At 42.6% G+C, this 17,096-nt stretch overlaps 1 protein-coding gene across 15 annotated transcripts in view; it reads right to left on the bottom strand.

The window, feature by feature from the left end:
• PTPRT (protein tyrosine phosphatase receptor type T) overlaps nucleotides 1-17,096 on the bottom strand; it is a 1,114,889-nt gene that overhangs the window by 687,625 nt on the left and 410,168 nt on the right. For all 15 annotated transcript variants that reach the window (XM_074003238.1, XM_005569031.5, XM_005569028.5 and 12 more), the window contains exons 4-5: nucleotides 16,226-16,307; nucleotides 7,457-7,572 (exon numbers count right to left, since the gene is read on the bottom strand). In XM_074003238.1, the coding sequence (XP_073859339.1) occupies nucleotides 7,457-7,572; nucleotides 16,226-16,307 (198 nt within the window). The remainder of the gene's footprint in view (nucleotides 1-7,456; nucleotides 7,573-16,225; nucleotides 16,308-17,096) is intronic.

Genomic DNA, 17,096 nt, shown 5'->3' on the forward strand with positions numbered 1-17,096 from the left:
CCCACAGGGCTTGGTGGGGGACAAAGGAAACTAATGAGAACATCAAACTTTTGCTGCTTGCTGTGTAGTGAATAATAAAGTTCTTTGTCTCTGACCCAGAAGTCTCATGTCTTCTGTCAGCATCTATGCCACTGTGGCAGTTTACCCTGGGAGCCTCCAAATAAGGTAAAATTTTAGGCCCTTCATTGATAGACGGTTTCAAGTGGGCAGTAAGATTTTTGTGGAGGGAGCAGTCAGCATCATCAAATCTGAAAAGCATAAGGCCTGAGACGCACCCCTTGGCTATAGCAATGAGGAAAGCACTGGGGAAATTTACAAGGGCCACTCCTTGGAAGAGGTGGGCACTGAAGAAAGCCTCATTCACGTGTAGACATCACATTTAAAGAATGTGGCTAAGGGGATAAGAGAATTAAGAAGGCAACCGGGGGGTGGGGAGGCAATTCAAAAATAATTCCAAGGGCATTTTTATTTCATTGATCTCATGTAGATTTGAGAAATTAAAACATACTTAAGTATCTAGTTCAGCGTAGGTGTGTAAATATATGCTAAATAAAGAAATCTGTTTTTAAATAGAAAGCTTCCTATATAGAAGGAAAGGCTGGAGTGTAACCCAAGGTAACAGGGCCATGAGGTAGGCAAGGAAGAATGAGCCCAGGACTAAAAAAAAGGATCTATGTTCGTTCACATCATGCTGTTGCTGCTCACTGCCGGTGTAATTCCGAGGATATCATCTACCCATCTAAGGCTCAGTCTCCTCATCTATAAATGGGAATACAATCACACCTACCTGAAAGACTGATTATGAGAATTAAATACATCCAATGTGCAAGCACTTAATAAACATCAGCTGTTATGCATAGTATCATTACATTATCATCAATGCTTAGTTGCAGCGTGACCACTAGATTGTCAACAGAAATCCCACACAGAAGGTTCAGAGGCAGGCAGGTTGGAGGAGGAGCTGGTCTCCCAAACACTCACAGCCTCAGAGGCCAGCAGCAGCCCTGCAGGAATGAGGAAACAGGTTTACTGGGCGAACCAGCTGCAGTAAAGACTGAGGAGCCTCCTCAGCTCATCAACCCTGGTGCGGCTGCTGCTATGAGCCTATAGGCTCAGAGCGCAGGCAGGAAACTTCTCCTGCCAGATTCAGATCTGCTCCCAGTCCAGTGCATGCAACTTGCCTGAAAACATACACTGTCCCTACAGAGATCTGCACAGGGCGTTTGGACACATGGCTTCATTTCTGAGAGTCTTTCAATGTTATTTGTCATATAAACAACTCGTGGAGCGAATCCTTTGTAGGGAAGCCTGAAAGTCAGCTCCATGGTAGGGCTGACAGACTCTGCTCTGGAGTCCCTGAGGAATTCAAAGAAGGAGCCCCATCCGCCATGCTCCTTGATAAAGGCAGGAGGACACTCTCCTGTCTCTAAACATCCTTCTGGATGAGTAGCGTCTGATAGTGATGATGGGGGTGTGGGAAAAACCTGTGTCCTCACTGTTGGAATTAGTTATGCCAAATCCAGCAAAGGCTTCTTTTTTTATATTTTTTATTTTTATTTTTTTATTATACTTTATGTTCTAGGGTACATGGCTTCTTACTAGGAATATTCTGTAACTGGGAAAAAGTGACCATCTTTCTTTTTTTTAGTAGCATTTTGTTTATGTTGGTTTAGTGTATGCATTTTAGATTATTTGGATAAAACAGAAAAGAATGGTGCTGAAAATAAAAAGCATCATAATCTATTATTACAATCAATTAAGTGTCTTAATATGTGTTTCATGCAGTTATAGGAGTGTGTATGTATATACGTAAATATATACAGATTATATATATTTATATACATTATGTATTTGAGCATGTATATGTGTATTTATTTTTCATAAAGCTTAATATATTATTATGTGACTCTATAACTCATCCTTTTCACTTACCTGTTATGAAAATGTTATTAAATATACCTGTATAATCTGATATTTAATGATACCATTCCCTTATTTACTTAATCTCTTTTGCTGAAAATGTAGGTTCTTTCTAGCCTTTTGTCCTACTGAACACACTTGCAGATACATTTTTGTCCCCATCTCTGGATATTTCCTTAGGTAAATTTCCATAAGTAAATTTACTCGTTGGAAAAATACGCACATTTAAGGCTTGAGATATCAACTGCCTAATTATCTTGCAGAAAACTGGTACCCATTTACATTTCCACTGTGCTACACTTATAATTATGTTGGTATAGTCCCACCTAGTTGTACCCTGAATTTCATTTTTTAAAGGACTCCACAAAACTGTAGACTACTTTGCTTAGTGGCTATTCCCCTTAGAATGCACACCATCTCCTTGCTTGAAAAACTGCTTGCAAAGTTACACGTCCAGATTCCTCAGGCCAATGTATCACATAAGGAATAAGCAAGTTATGACTGCGCCCCTTCCACCACAGACCATGTCATCATACACTTCACCTCAAGGAGACATGATCCTAGGACAAGAAAAACTTGCTTATAATTTTTTACTATCCTTCTATAATCCTTTTCCCTGATTCACTACCATTGTTCTAGGCTCACGTGTTTGCATTTCTGCATCGGTCCTGTCTATTGATTCTCATGTAGAACTTGAACTATAATTCCACAAAAGCCAGCACCAACAGATGGGGTCTTCCAAAGACATATAAAGCTTCCAGAGGGGTGCAAAACAAAGGCATTGGCTGGTCCTCCTTTTAACGTGTTAGTTTATGATCCAAAACCACGTAAGGAAAAGCAAGCTATAAAGTCCCACTCTACAGAAAGGAAGGCCAGCATTCCATGACACAGGCAACAGGGATTTATCTCAAACTATGAGTCCACTGGCTGCTTTCTAATCATTGTCAGAAAGAAGAGCCACTGACATACCTGCCATCCCGGAAACAACATCTTCATTTCCCTAAATTACAACTGGCTGATTTGAAAAGTTACCACTTTCAGTAACTTAGCGAAACTCCTCAGCATATCTCAGAAGCTACAGCAGGAAGTAGCATTGCTAAACAGTAGGCCTGCTGTAGCTGTCTTCTAGAGACTCTTTTGGCCATGGTGTGCCTGTTTCATTTGCTTTGGAAATTCTCAGGCTAAGTCACCGCAGCCTTATTATAGGAGGCAGAACAATGGCGAGAGTGCCAGCCAGTCCTCCAGTGCTAGGACACATCTGAAGAAACATCTCATGAGAAACTGGCCACTGCCTTGGCCTGTCTTGGATGGTGGCTGTGATCATCTCTGGGGTGGCAGGAGTCTTGATAGATGCCTTCTTTTCGTAGAAAGATGTTAACCTATGCAACGGTTAATTTTATGAGTCAACTTGACTCTAACAGAGTACCCAAATTAAACATTATGTCTGGGTGTGTCTGTGAAGGTGTCTGGATGAGATGAGCATTTGAATCAGTGGACTCAGTAAAGTACATGGCCCTCCCCAGCATGAATGGACACCATCCAACCTCTGGAAGAATAGAACAGAAAAGCAGGGGAAGAAGAGTTTGCCCCTTTTGCTTCCTCCCTGGTTGCCTGAGTTGGAATAATGGTCTTCTCCTGAACTTGGACTGGAATTGCACCACTGCCATTCCTGGATCTCCAGCTCGCAGATGGGAGATCATGAGACTTCTCACTTACCACAGTCACATGAGTCAATTCCTTGTACTAAGTCCTTTCCTTCCACATAGGAAGGACTTATTATATATGGAAGGAAAAGACTTACTATGGATGGAATTGTTTCCATCTATAAGGAAACACTCATTAAAAAATACTATATATACACAAATATATATTAATATATACTTATATAAATATTTTCCTTAATATATTTTATAATATATTTTATATTTTATAAAATGTATAAATATTTTCTTTAATAAGTGCTATATAAAGATTATACATAAATATATATTTTAAATATATAAATATATTCATTACATATAATTATATATTTTATATATTATGTTATATAATATATTATTATATATAATATAGGATAACAATTATATATAATCATGTTATATAATATATAACATACTATTACATATGAAAATATATAAAATTATACACACACACACACACACACACACACACACACAGCTTCTCTGGAGAACCCTGACTAATACAATCTACTTCCAATTACCCTACTGCATATAAGCCTGGACTTACCTAGCCACACAGGTATTTGTCAGAGAGCACAATATAAACTGTGTACCTCCCCATATTTTCTGAAATGTAGATGAGAGAGACAATATTTAGGGAAGTTTCCTTGGAAAAATCGTTATTGAATCTATTCACTTCCCAGATACGTTTCAAGTGCCCCAGGATGGAGACAGATTGGCAGACAGCAGCGGATGCTGCCATATCTTCTTGTCCACTTCATCCCTCTCTCCGCCTTCTCCTCCCCAGACTGCTTTCTCACAGCCGTCATAAGAAACAGGCCTGTGAAACTCACTTGTGTGACCTCAGTAAGACTGTGGTGGGGAAAACTGTTCATTGCATCATACAGTGTTTTCTTTACAGGGACTCCTGGGAACAATTCCTGTCTGGCTTCTGTGTGAACAACAGGTAGAATTTTCCTGAGCAATTGCTTTTTTTTAATCTCACAGACATTGTGAACTGTGTATCTGACGAGTTTCCTTTATTCCACTAATGGTTACAAAGCTGCAGGCTGTGTGTGTGACCCGCCAGTTAGTAACAGGTGTGCAGAAATGCGGTTTTTGCATTATTACCAGCTCTGTGTATTTTTTCCTTCTATCTGGTGTTGCCTCACTTTTAATTTATGATATCTTGTCATGTTTTATGTCCCATTGAAAGCCACCTGGAAGACGTTTTGTGAAATAAGATTTGGTTTACACTGACAAGAAGATAAGACGTGGAAGAGCTCCATGTCATGTGTTTCCATCTGTTTTCTTCAAATATTCAATTATGATCTCCTTTAACATCCTCCCACTGACAGACCCAAGGTTCAGGGCATGCAACTCAGAACTGCCACAATAACAATCAGAAAATAATTGGAAAACCCAAACAAAGTTGTTGAAAATATTGTGATGGTCCTGCCTCATTCTCATGACCCACCTGAGGCAATGCCATTGAAATCACACAGCTTCTTGGCAGCCTAATACATCTGAACACTAATTGTTATGAAAAGAGTAAATAACACTACCGAATACTGAGGTGACATGTGGAGGCTTCCTGCGCTCTCCTGTGGTCTGCAAGCAACCTTGGGAAGCAGAAAGAACAGGTATTTCACTCTGCAGTGCTGCTAAGTGGCAAGGAGGAACTGTTGGCCCCTAGATGGGCTCTTTACTCCCAAGGATTTTCTAACTGCAGGAAATGGCTTAAATTCAAGAAGAGAAGTGACAACATGAACTTCCAGCAAAGTGTGTGGAGAGACAGCTAGGCAAAACAATACATGAAAATATGTTTGGTATCATCAGTCCTCAAAGAAATGTAAATTAAAACTACAACGTGCTCCCATTACACACCTATTCAAATGCTAAAACTAAAGACTGACCATAATGAGTGCTGGTGAGGATATGGAGCAACTAGAACTTTCATAGACTGCTGGTAGGAACGTAAAATGGTACAACCATTTTTTCAAACAGCTCGTTGTTCTTTAAAGTTAAACATATATCTACCAGATGACCCTGCCATTCCACTTCTAATTCACTTTCATACCCAAGAGAAATGAAAGAACATGTCCATACGAAGACTCACACATGCATGCTCACAGCAACTTCTTTGTAACAGCCAGAAACTGCCAACAACTCAACAGGTAGATGGCTAAACAAATAGTAGCACATCCATTCTATGAAATATTTCTTAGCAAAAAATAATAAATATTGTTACACACAACAACATAAGTATGTTGTAGGAAAGAAGGGTACACACTGCATGCTTCCATTTATATAAAATTCTAGAACATGCAAGCTAATACGTATTGTCAGCAAGCAGACTGGGGGTTGCCTGCAACAGATGGGAGTGGGGAGGTCAGAAGGAAGTGATTATACATGGGAATGGAATTTTGGATGTCATGCGTACATTCAATATCTTGATTGTGGTAATACTTTCACACATAAACATATTAAAACTGTATACTTTAAACATCACATCTCAGTTATAACTCAATAAAGCTATTTAGAATTTTTTTTTTTTTTTTTGAGAAGGAGTTTTGCTCTGTTGCCCATGCTGGAGTGCACTGGTGCAATCTCAGCTCATTGCAACCTCCACCTCCCAGGTTCAAGTGATTCTCCTGCCTCAGCCTCCCAAGTAGCCAGGATTACAGGCACTCGCCACCACGACCAGCTAATTTTTGTATAGAAATAATTTTTTTAATGTTAAATAACCACAGCCACATGTAGTTAGTGGTTCCTGCACCAAACAGCACAGCTCCCACTTCTGCGCTGCTCCAAAAACTTGCTATTTGTGTTGGTATTAATACAAGTATGCTAATGTTCTAACAAGTTATGTTTTAGTTCTGTGTGTCGCCCTCTGTCTCTAACCCCCACTCAAAGAGATCCTTTCTCATCTTTCTTGGAAAGTAGCATGAATTAGCAGAAATAACAGGAAGGCAAATTCAAGCTTAAAACACTTCCCTGATGGACTTTACTAATGGACTTATTTAACCAAAGAACAGACAGATTGCTCATTTTAGTGAAAAATTCCCATAAAGAGCAACTCTCTAATTTTATCCAGATGTACTAGTCAATCACTGGATATCCAAGAACCTTCCAGTTAAGATTACATGACAACCACATACCCAGAACCTAAGATATTCCGTTTGCCTTAGCCCTAGTAATCTACAATTAAAAGACAAAGTTTGTTAGAGGGTAGTTGGAAAAGGTCACAGTTACAAATTCCAGTTATAGAACTTTGAGGTTGTGGTCTCGGTTTCTGCATGTATGAAATGGTTATACCAAAGCCTGCCTAGCAGAATTGCAGTTAAGATTTAACAAGATCATAGATGCAGGGCACCATCAAAGGAACAGAAGTACTTTAAAAATATCCCTTCCCCTTACACAGCAAACCCTTCGCCACAGCACACACTTTCTACCCTTATCAAGGGAGAAGGCACCATTGTTAGCCCAAGCTGCCCCATTTTGTAAACCTCTGCCATTTTGCAAATGCTGGTTAGAGCAGAAAATTCTACTGGAGCTCGGGCCATGAGACACATCCCGCCAGACAAGTCCCAGACTTAACCACCTGACCCCAGGAAACTCCTTGCTTATCAGCAGCTGACCACACCACCCACCCCATCTCACAAGCCCAGACCTCTCCCACCTGGACCTATAATTACCCCAGTTTGTAAGCAGGGGCGGGCTCCAGTGCTAGCTGGTGTCCTCCTCCTCAGGTCTTTGTTCAATACACTTGTGTTGCCATAGAGCTGCTTCCTTCCATTTCTTCTTTTCCCTTTCTTATCCTAACAAGTCTGAGCAGAGGCTTCTGTCACGCTTACCTGGAGCCAAAGCTTGTCATGCTGAGACCACTTCCCACCAGCAATGCACTGAAATGTGGCATTCTGCCCCACATTCACCTCCACGTTTTGCAGTCGCAGAAAATGAGGTGCTTTTCCTAAGAGAGAAACCAAAGAACACATAAGAATGAGATTCAGCAGCCTGCACCACTTCCCTGTTGGTGGATGGCAGCTCAGGATGGGCACCGGGCAGGGTGGAATTGGGACTTGAGAAGTGGCCCAGCTCAGCAAAGAGTTCATTGATCGCTTATTATGAATCTGGCACTGTTCGAACTTTACACGCAGTATCTCACTGAAACCTCACAAAAATCCATGAAGGGGACAGTATCACCATTTCACAGATCAGAAAATCAAGGCTCTAAGGGTTTACATCATCATTTGGCACAGACACACATCCAGAGGGTGAGGGAAACAGGACGTGAATTTAGATCTCTATGTCCTATTACTAGCTGCTATGCAATGTTGCTCTGTGAAATTGGCACAAACATGCCTAGAATACACCCAAATTGATCATTCTTCTGGGGCTGGCATTGCACAAAAGGTGAAACTACGATACCGAAAGTTAGAAGAAAAATTGGGGGGCAGGAGGAGTGTAGATATTCATGATAGGTGATGCTTCCCTGTAACCTCAAGAAGCAAAAAAAAGAAAGCTGTAGTGAAGCACCTTTGGGCCTGATACCTGTACGCTTGGCCTGGGCGACGATGCTGATGAGGAAGATGATGAGGAAGACAAAGAATGGAAGAGGGAGGAAAAGAGAAGGAAAGCATGAGTAGCTGTCATTCTTAGCGCTTGCTATGTGATAAGTACCACATGAAGTGTCTCTGCAGTAACTCACCTGACCCAATGCAGTCAGTAGTGTTATTTTCTCTATTTCACAGTGAATGAACGGAGGCACAGAGAATTCTAGAAATGTGCCCAATGTCACAAGACCCCAGAGTCTTACTCTGTGGTGGTGCTTTCTGAGCATGAGAGGGAGTATTGATTCTAGGGACTGGACATAACAGGGAAAAGGTCTTTCAAATGAAAATCAGAGTGTGTACGAGCAGACACTCTTCGTATTAAGTCTACGTTTTATATTGAGTAACCTGGGTCCATCTCTTTCCTTTTTTGTGGAGAAGGGTTCTCACCTACGTGCTCTCTACAAATAATAACATAAGTAACAGCTCTCCATCGGCTGATAACTTGTATCTAGAAGGATTGGTTTCTTCACTGAGGCACAATGAAGAATCTCTATGCCATCAATCAAATCAGTGATGAGCTGGGACCACCCCCAGAATGGAAACAAATGGAGAGTTAGGAGATGACCAAGGAGGTTTAACAGGAGGCTTTGGCCATCTTTCTAGAGGGAGTCAAATACACAGAGACGCAAATAGTAACAATAATGTCGTTTACTGAGAGCTCCTACAATGCCAGGTACTATGATAAATGCTTTGCATGCTCTATCTAACTTAACTTCATGACGTTCCTATAAAGCAGACACTATTATGATTTCCCTGTTAGGCAGAAATCGAGGCTCAGCAAGTTTAATGTGCTGAAAAAGCTACACAGCACTAGTGAAAGACAGAAACAGAATTGAATCCAGGTCCACTTTAGCCCCAGACTCAGCATTTAACAAGCAGCTATGCTCCTTTGCCTCCTGGGCACTGGGAATGAGGATGGTGTCTCCAGATAGACTCCAGGGTCTGCAGAAGGGGCTCCCAGTCAGGGCTGTGCTGCTGGTTCAGGTTTCTTTCCATGCTCCCAAATATTTTATTAAAAGTGACCCCTTTCCTTGCTATTTTTCCTTGATTTGAAATATTTGGTCTACCTATCTGTGTCAGCACCTATAAAGCTCAGCAAAAGCCAAGAATCTTGGAACAATTAGGCAGACTTCTTGGGAGAGCACTGGGCAGGGTGGAATTGGTGCTTGAGAAGTGGCCTGGCTCAGTGAAGAGTTCATGTATCACTTAGGATGACTCTGACACTGTCTGAAGAACTTGACACGTCGTATCTCACGGAAACCCCCAGAAAAATCCAGGAAGTGGGCAGTATCCCCATTTCCCCAATGTACTTTTGCTCAGGTTTTTAAACTAATAACAGCAGCTCAGAGATCCCTCAGGCTACCTTTGAACCACCATGGCTGGCTGGTGTCAAGGACCCAAGGCCCAGGGAAAACCACTTCTATGGGCTTTTCAGAGTTGAAAATTCCTGCATCTAGTCAACTTGACAAATGCCATGCTGCTTCGATTGTCTGAAATTGTTTCCTTTTGGCTCTCCTGTATCATTTTATAAAGTTATTTTTGGAACTATCAGTTCAAGTCCATTCTTGAAGTGGAAATATAGTGAACCTTGTAAGTCTGTTCATACCACAGGTTTAAAGGGGGAGTGAACACATCCACCCCAGGTGGGAAGGGAGTGCAGAGTCTTAGCTCCAATGCTGGGAAACTCTGTGTTTGGTTTTACAAAGAAACACTCTTCCCTTACCCTTCGAGAAAATGGTTTAACCTCTGGGATATGTACAATTAGCAATGAATCTTCTCTGGATCAATGTCCCTGGCATGCCTCTGACTCCTCTCCACTTCCTCCTTCTTAGCAACAGACCTTTCACCTTGATTCTTTCATCTTCAATTCCTCTTCTTCCCTCCCTTCTAGGTTCAGTGGTAGAGAGTTTAGATGTTTAATGCCTCCTAGTGTGAATATTCTGGGCAAATACTGGCGATTTACAGCAGAGATTATGAACGCATGCACCTACAAGAGCCAGTTATGTAAATTGATAAAGTTGTTCAGCTGTAAAACAGAACAAAAATACAACTTCCTTGCCCCATCTTTTATTTTCCCACTTTGGATAGAGACTTGAGAAAAATAAACATTTATTTATATAAGAAAAGCAATGTTGCAAGCACAATAACAACTGGCATCCACCAGTAGCCTTAGCACTGGGGAGACAATAGGAGTGGTGAGGACTGGAGGGAAATGGAGAGAGACTCTGCGTCCCACTGAAAGGAGGCAGTTCCTACTTAAATTCAGCAGAGGTAGGCCAGGCATGCATGCTTTGTATAGGGGTGTCAAACATCTGATTTCTCAAGGCCAGTAAGAAATCCAGACTTTACATGAAGTCTCTCACTCTAAACTCAACATGTTATTAAAACACAATACAGGATTAACAAAACATGTGGGCAGGCAGGCTCTATCAATCTGCGGTCTCTGATACGTAGCTCCTATGTAAGTCAACTGCAACAATTTCCACTAGCCAGTCTCACCCGATCCAGCCCCATACGTGCAGGAACGTCCCCACCACTCCATGCAGTACGCTGTGGGCATCACATGAAGGCCAGCCCCAATTGCAGTTCCCAGCACAGGAGCTGATCTAGACCACTCTCTTCTTGCTCAGGACCATTGTCTCTGCTCCCTGGGGCTCTGGGTCATCCTTGGCTCATGACAGGCAGTGCTCTCTGGGGATTGTGCTTATGTGGAGGACCTGTTCGGTCCTCTTCCCTGTGTTCCTGGCCTCTCTGACCCTCCTTCTTCCATGACCTCACACAGCCTGCCCATCAGCCACAGGCTCTCCCAACTGTCGCCTTCCCGCAGCATCTGCTGCTCTGGGAGAGAACTTATCCTCCACGAGCTTCAACTCACTCACCTTCAGCCAAACACGGTTGACCTTTGTACCCAGGTCAGCCATCAGCTCGTGGTTCTAAGCATTTCCTACTCACTCCGCACTAAGACCCAATTCCGCCCAGATTGGGTGCCACTGAATGGGCTTAACAGAAGACTGGCTGTGCATTTGGGGCAAAAACGCCTTGATGTTGGTGACATTTAGACTCCTGCAGATGTCAGTGCAGCATCTGAAGACATATTATTGTGCCCTTTATCTTGCTCTTTAAACCTGCCAGTGCTCAGTAGGAAGCCACACAATTGTGGAGAAACATGCCGCAGACACTCTGTGGGCTCAGGGACATGGCCCCACAAGATTGTGAGGGGGAAAGAAAAGTCAACTTAGAAGCTAGAAACTTTGAAACAGACTGGAAAAATCATACTGACATTTATGGCACACAGTTATAACTGCCTTGGCCCTGCTAATGGCTAACACTGAGAAACAGCAGCAGAGGGTAACTAAGGCTAGAATACTTTTAGAATAACACAAAAATGTTAAATGGGCTATAAAATATAGATGAGAGGTTTCCCTTTGTAAGAGAAAATAATTTCCTTTGAGTATTACGCCTGTCTTTTGCTTACTGTTTTGGGAGCTTGGAGGCGATTATCTACAGTTCTAATTTCAGTGCCAATCAATGGAAGATACAATTGCAAATCAGTCACTCGCTCCCTGGAACTTTTGGAATATTTAGTGGAATCACTTATTGATAAACTCTGACCGTATGTTAATAGAAAATATGTTTTAGAGGACAGAAGGGGAGAATTAAAAAGACTTTATGTCCACAGGCTTTTTTGAATTGAATGCATATATTTCAATATAGTTAAATTTTTAACCATCTACGAGCGAAGTCATAAATTCTAAGACTGGAGGTTGGGGAAAAGCACCATTAGTCTAAAGGGGAGTTCAGAAGCTACTATCCAGTTGCATAACAGGTAATCCCTGAAAGCAGCCCCTGGGGCCCATAGCTGGCTCCTCACAAGGCAGCCTGCTCAGTTCTTCCCCGGCTCGCACCACCTTGCTTAAGCTGGAAATCTGTGAGTGCGCCATGTCTGAGGCCTGACTCCTAATCCAATTCATCAGATGAGACCAGTTGGCTCTGCCTCCTAAATGGGTCTCTAATCTGTGCACCTCTGGCCACCTCTATGCTCTGTTTCTTCATTGCCCTGCTTATCATTTGTCATGGTCTGAACTGTGCCTCCCCCAGATTTATCTTTTGATATATGACCCTAACCCCCAGTATCTCAAATATATTGAGCAGCAGGGCCTTTGAAGATGTGATGAAATTAAAATGAGCCCTTTAGGGAAAGCCCTAATCCAATCCAATCTGACCAGTATTCTCAACAGAGAAGGACATGTGAATGCACAGAGAGACACCAAGGGACTGTGAGTACAGACGAATGACCATGTGAGGCCTCAGCAAGAAGACAGCCACTTGCAAGCAAAGAAAGAGCCTCAGGAGAAACTAGTGCTGCCAACACCTTAATTTTGGACTGCCAGCCTCCAGAACTGTGAGAAAATAAAATACATTTAAGTTGCTTAAGCCATCCAGTCTGAGGGGTTTTGTTATGGCAGCTTTAGCAAACTAACACACCGTCTGTGCATATAATTATATAATCACATTATATAACTATAAATGTATATATTATATATAAATGTAAATTATATAATTATATGATTATATATTTATATATTATAACTTACATTTATATAATACATACTTCTATATCATTCTATATTCTATATCATACTTGAATAATAATTATATAATACATAGATTATAATCATATAATTACTTTGTTTTGTTTCAGCCTCCTTCACTTCAACAGAAGTCCATGAAGACAGACAGTCAATCTGTCTTTCTCACTCCCACAAACCCAGAATGGTGCCTGACATGGAGCTCATGCTCAATAAATACTTGTTGGATGATGAATGGATGTCTCTCAACCACCCTGGTGCAGGCCACCACCGCCTCTTGCATGGCTCCAGAACTTTCTTCCTCCTAGGTTTCCTGACATCTTCTTTATGGTCCTTCAACACAGAGCAGCCCAAGTGACCCTTCTCCAGCAGCACTCCCTGCAGCAGAGCCTCCCTGCACTTACACAAACATTTAAACTACTCACCATGATGCCCAAGGTCCAGGCTTTCCTGCCCAACATTTGCCCTAACCACTTTCTCCTGTGCTCCGTATGCTCAGGACATGCTGGCAGCATCAAGCCAACTCCCTGTGCAAGGCCTCTGCAATCGCTGTCACCTCTGTCTGAAGCACCCCTCCCGCAAATCACTAGACTGTGAACTCCTTCCTGTGATTTGAGTCCCAGCTCAGGTCACATTTTCAAAGATATCTCCTCTGACCACTATATCCAAGAAGCCCTCCCATATCCCAGACACCCACACTTATTATATCCACAGGACTTTTCACTATCTGAAATTTTGGGTTACTTAATATTACTGATTTAGTGACTTTCTTTCCATTGCCTCTCCTGCTAATCAAACACCATGAGTACAAGGACCTAACCTTTCTTAGTCACTTAAGTATCACCGTGCCTAGGAAAGTTCTTAACACATAGCTGACATACGCGCTTGCTGAAAGAAAGAATAAAAACCTGGGCTAGGTATGGACTGAGCACTGGTCCTTAGGAAAGCGACTTTGCTAGGCCCTACTCAACTCCACATGATTCATGAGCTGTGGATATACCTCAGGCATTATATACACTGCCAGTATTTGTCCATATAGTGAGGTGAATTTTTTCCAATTCCAGCCACTCCTATGGGGTCTTCACATAGTGGTTTCTGGGAAGTTTATGTTTAAGCTGCCTCAACACTGAGATTGAACCCAACAGAAGCACATTACGTGGACATAAAGCCAGGATCATGCCTTTCTGAGTTATATCCCATGGTCCATTTGCTGGGTAACTGGCTCTCAGCAATTTCATAACCATGCAACCCACACCCCTCTGCAGGGGGAGGGTGAGGTTGTCAGGAGAATTCTAACTTCAGGAGCAGCCCCAGTGAAAGGAGAATTTCAAGAGGACTCATGAGACTTTGCGGGGTGGACAGTCATTCCAGTGCCCTCCAGAGAACCCTCTCCCATGGATATTTATCAAAGAGAATGGTGCATATGCTTGTGACAGCAAACCATGGTCAGTGCTTGGAGGTAAGGCAGAGCTTTTACCACTTTGGGCTTGAAGGTAGTTACGGCTTGACAGGTAGTTATGGCTTGACAGGTGTCAAGGTTGGGCATCAGGATGGAAGTGAAAACTCCCATTAGAGCACAAAGTTCTGGGATCCAGGTAGCAAGACTCATGCTATTTTCCCCTGGGAAAAGCCAGCTGTCACCCACTAGAAAGACAAAGTCCAAGCATCCAGCACAAGGTAAGAAGCAGGAACACAGGTAGATGTGGCAGAGGCAAGCATGCTCTGAGTGGATGGGATGTAGGCAGGGAATGAGGAAGACAGAAGGCATGTTTCAGAGAGACTACCTTGAAACTGGAGGTGGTGCAAGGTTGAGCGCATGCAATTAAATGGACCACAGGTAGCGTTGACATCTCCCAACACAGTTGCCCAGTCTTAGACCAAAGATCATTCTCCAATGAGCAGCTGATGCTGACTCCCATGAGTCCAGGGTGGCAAGTATTTCACCCTGGGGAAGGAGATTCATATGCCTATCTACTACATAAACCCTGCATAGCTGGGGGGATTTCTGGGATCCTCTTCACATGAAGTCTGGGTCAACAGAAACATTTCCTCAGGCATGACTGAATGACAGACCCATCTGAGAAATTCTAAAAGACTCAGGAAGTAACCCAGAGGGTAGGGACTCTCAGCCAGTGCAACGAAGAGCCCAGTAGCATATCAGCATTCCTAAGATACCAGTTGCTTCTTGGGAAAGAGGATCTGTCCTGCACAGGACCCAAACAGAGTTTCTCAAAATAACGTTCAGAATTTGTAATGTGTTCCAAATTCCTTCAGAGAAGGGGCTCTAAGACAATGAGTCAGACAATGGCATTCTAGTGGCAGGCAGAGGGAGGGAAGTTACATCTGAGGGTCTGACAAATTCATTGCAGCAGAAATGGAAAGTCATTTCAATTAAAGCAACATGGATGAGGCTGAAATCAGAATAGTCCCTAAATGGGAGGATTGAGAAGCACATAAGGAGAGGAGGACCCATGATGTCTCTGGAGGCAGCAGCAAACTGCAGCACAGCCCAAAGCACGACACATGGCCATATGGGAGGAGTGGAGAGAGCCCACAGGGGATTACCTAGAACTGGATGGCTGCCGAGAAACTACTGGGAATCTCCAATCTGTAGAACACTAACAAACTCGTGGGCCTGGCGTCCCAGCTACCCCTCCCAGGGGCTGCCATAATCTCCATGCAAATCAGTTTTATTTCAGTCCCCCCAACCAAATGTCACTGGGTATGATGTCATCTCAACTACCTGTACTCAGGACTTACGGCCTCCGAGATTTAGCAAACCCAGAAACCACATCTCCCTGCTGAAAAACATTCCAATGTCTGAGACTAAATATGGCAAAGAAGTGGATGGGTATGAAGGAGTGGCACGCCTTTGAGGACTCTTGACGCTGTACCATAAGTACTAACCACTATGAGAAATCTCCCTCCATGCCTACACGGAGCTGATGAGTATATTTAAAATTATTTTAAAAGAATTAATAGCTTCAGGGTACTTTTCTCTGTAAGTGAACAGTGTGCTAATTTGCTCAGTGTTTTGGTGGTGTTCTTTATTTTTTTAAAGACAATTGCACAAGATTCTATCCAAAGCCCTCTAATTCTTCCACTTCAGTGGTCTGAATCCCACTAATAAACAATCAGGACTTTAGACTCCCTTAATAATGGAGAGAGATTCAAATAAAGATGTTTTGCCACTCTCTGCAAATTCCTGGAGGTGCTGCCTGTTGAACAGGCCGGTAAAATTATGGATTTATTCAGGACTGATTGCATTGAGTATGTAAGCATTTCTGAAGGATTAAAAGAAAGAGAGAGAGAGAGAGAGAGAGAGATGTTTGTGAGCTGAATGAACGGAGGGGATTGTAGGCTCTATGCTACCCAGTCTGGCACGGATCAAGGCTGTGTTGGGAGGAAGGGACATACTTACTGCACGGATGAGCAAGGACCCGAACCTCGTCCACAGCAATGTAGCCAGGATGACCCTTCAATGAGACGGATTCAAATATCACCTGCAACACACAGGGTGGTAGTCAATTTCACAGAAATGGTTGTAGGCATTCATCATAGGAAGCTGCCCGGCCCCCAGCCCTTTATATTTCAACTTCCCATCAGAAGCTACCCAAGAAACCTTCTATTAAGACAGCACGCTACCCTGGCAATTGACTGGGATTTTCAACACAAGGCAAAAAGGCCACACTTTGGTAGCTAGCAAAGGAAGCACCAGTTGCATGGAATATTTTTAATGAATTTCAGAAATAACACTTAGATGCAGGAAAAACAACCCAAACACCGAGGTCTTGGAAACCCCAATCTGTATCTTTTTCATTGCAGCTTCAAGGGTCAAGCCACAACTTGACCATCCTTCTACAGAGAACTACTTTCTAATATCCCAACTTTCTTATAAAGGATAAGAGAGATGCCTACTTTGGAAGTTACCATAAGCCAAGGAGGGTTTACCATGAGTTTGATTCTACATTGCCAAGGAACGTATTACATTTGAATTTATAATAACACTCTTAAAAATAAGTGGCAATCTACCTCTTGGTATCCAGGAGTAGAAGGCAACTGACTTCCACCTACACTGCTATTTCCATAAAAATTTTGTAATGTATTTAGCTTCCCTCATCACTCAACCCGTATCTTCACCAAGTAGATATCAATGTCTGTGTGGGTAGCACGACCAACATCCTTGACCTCTCTAGTTCTAATGGCCTTCTCCAATCCACTTTAGCCCTACTTTCACCTCATTTTTCACCTTCTGGAAATTGGAAATTTCACTTTCCCATACTCCAGCACAA

Source organism: Macaca fascicularis, chromosome 10 (assembly GCF_037993035.2).
Source record: "Macaca fascicularis isolate 582-1 chromosome 10, T2T-MFA8v1.1".
NCBI classification, from domain to species: domain Eukaryota; kingdom Metazoa; phylum Chordata; class Mammalia; order Primates; family Cercopithecidae; genus Macaca; species Macaca fascicularis.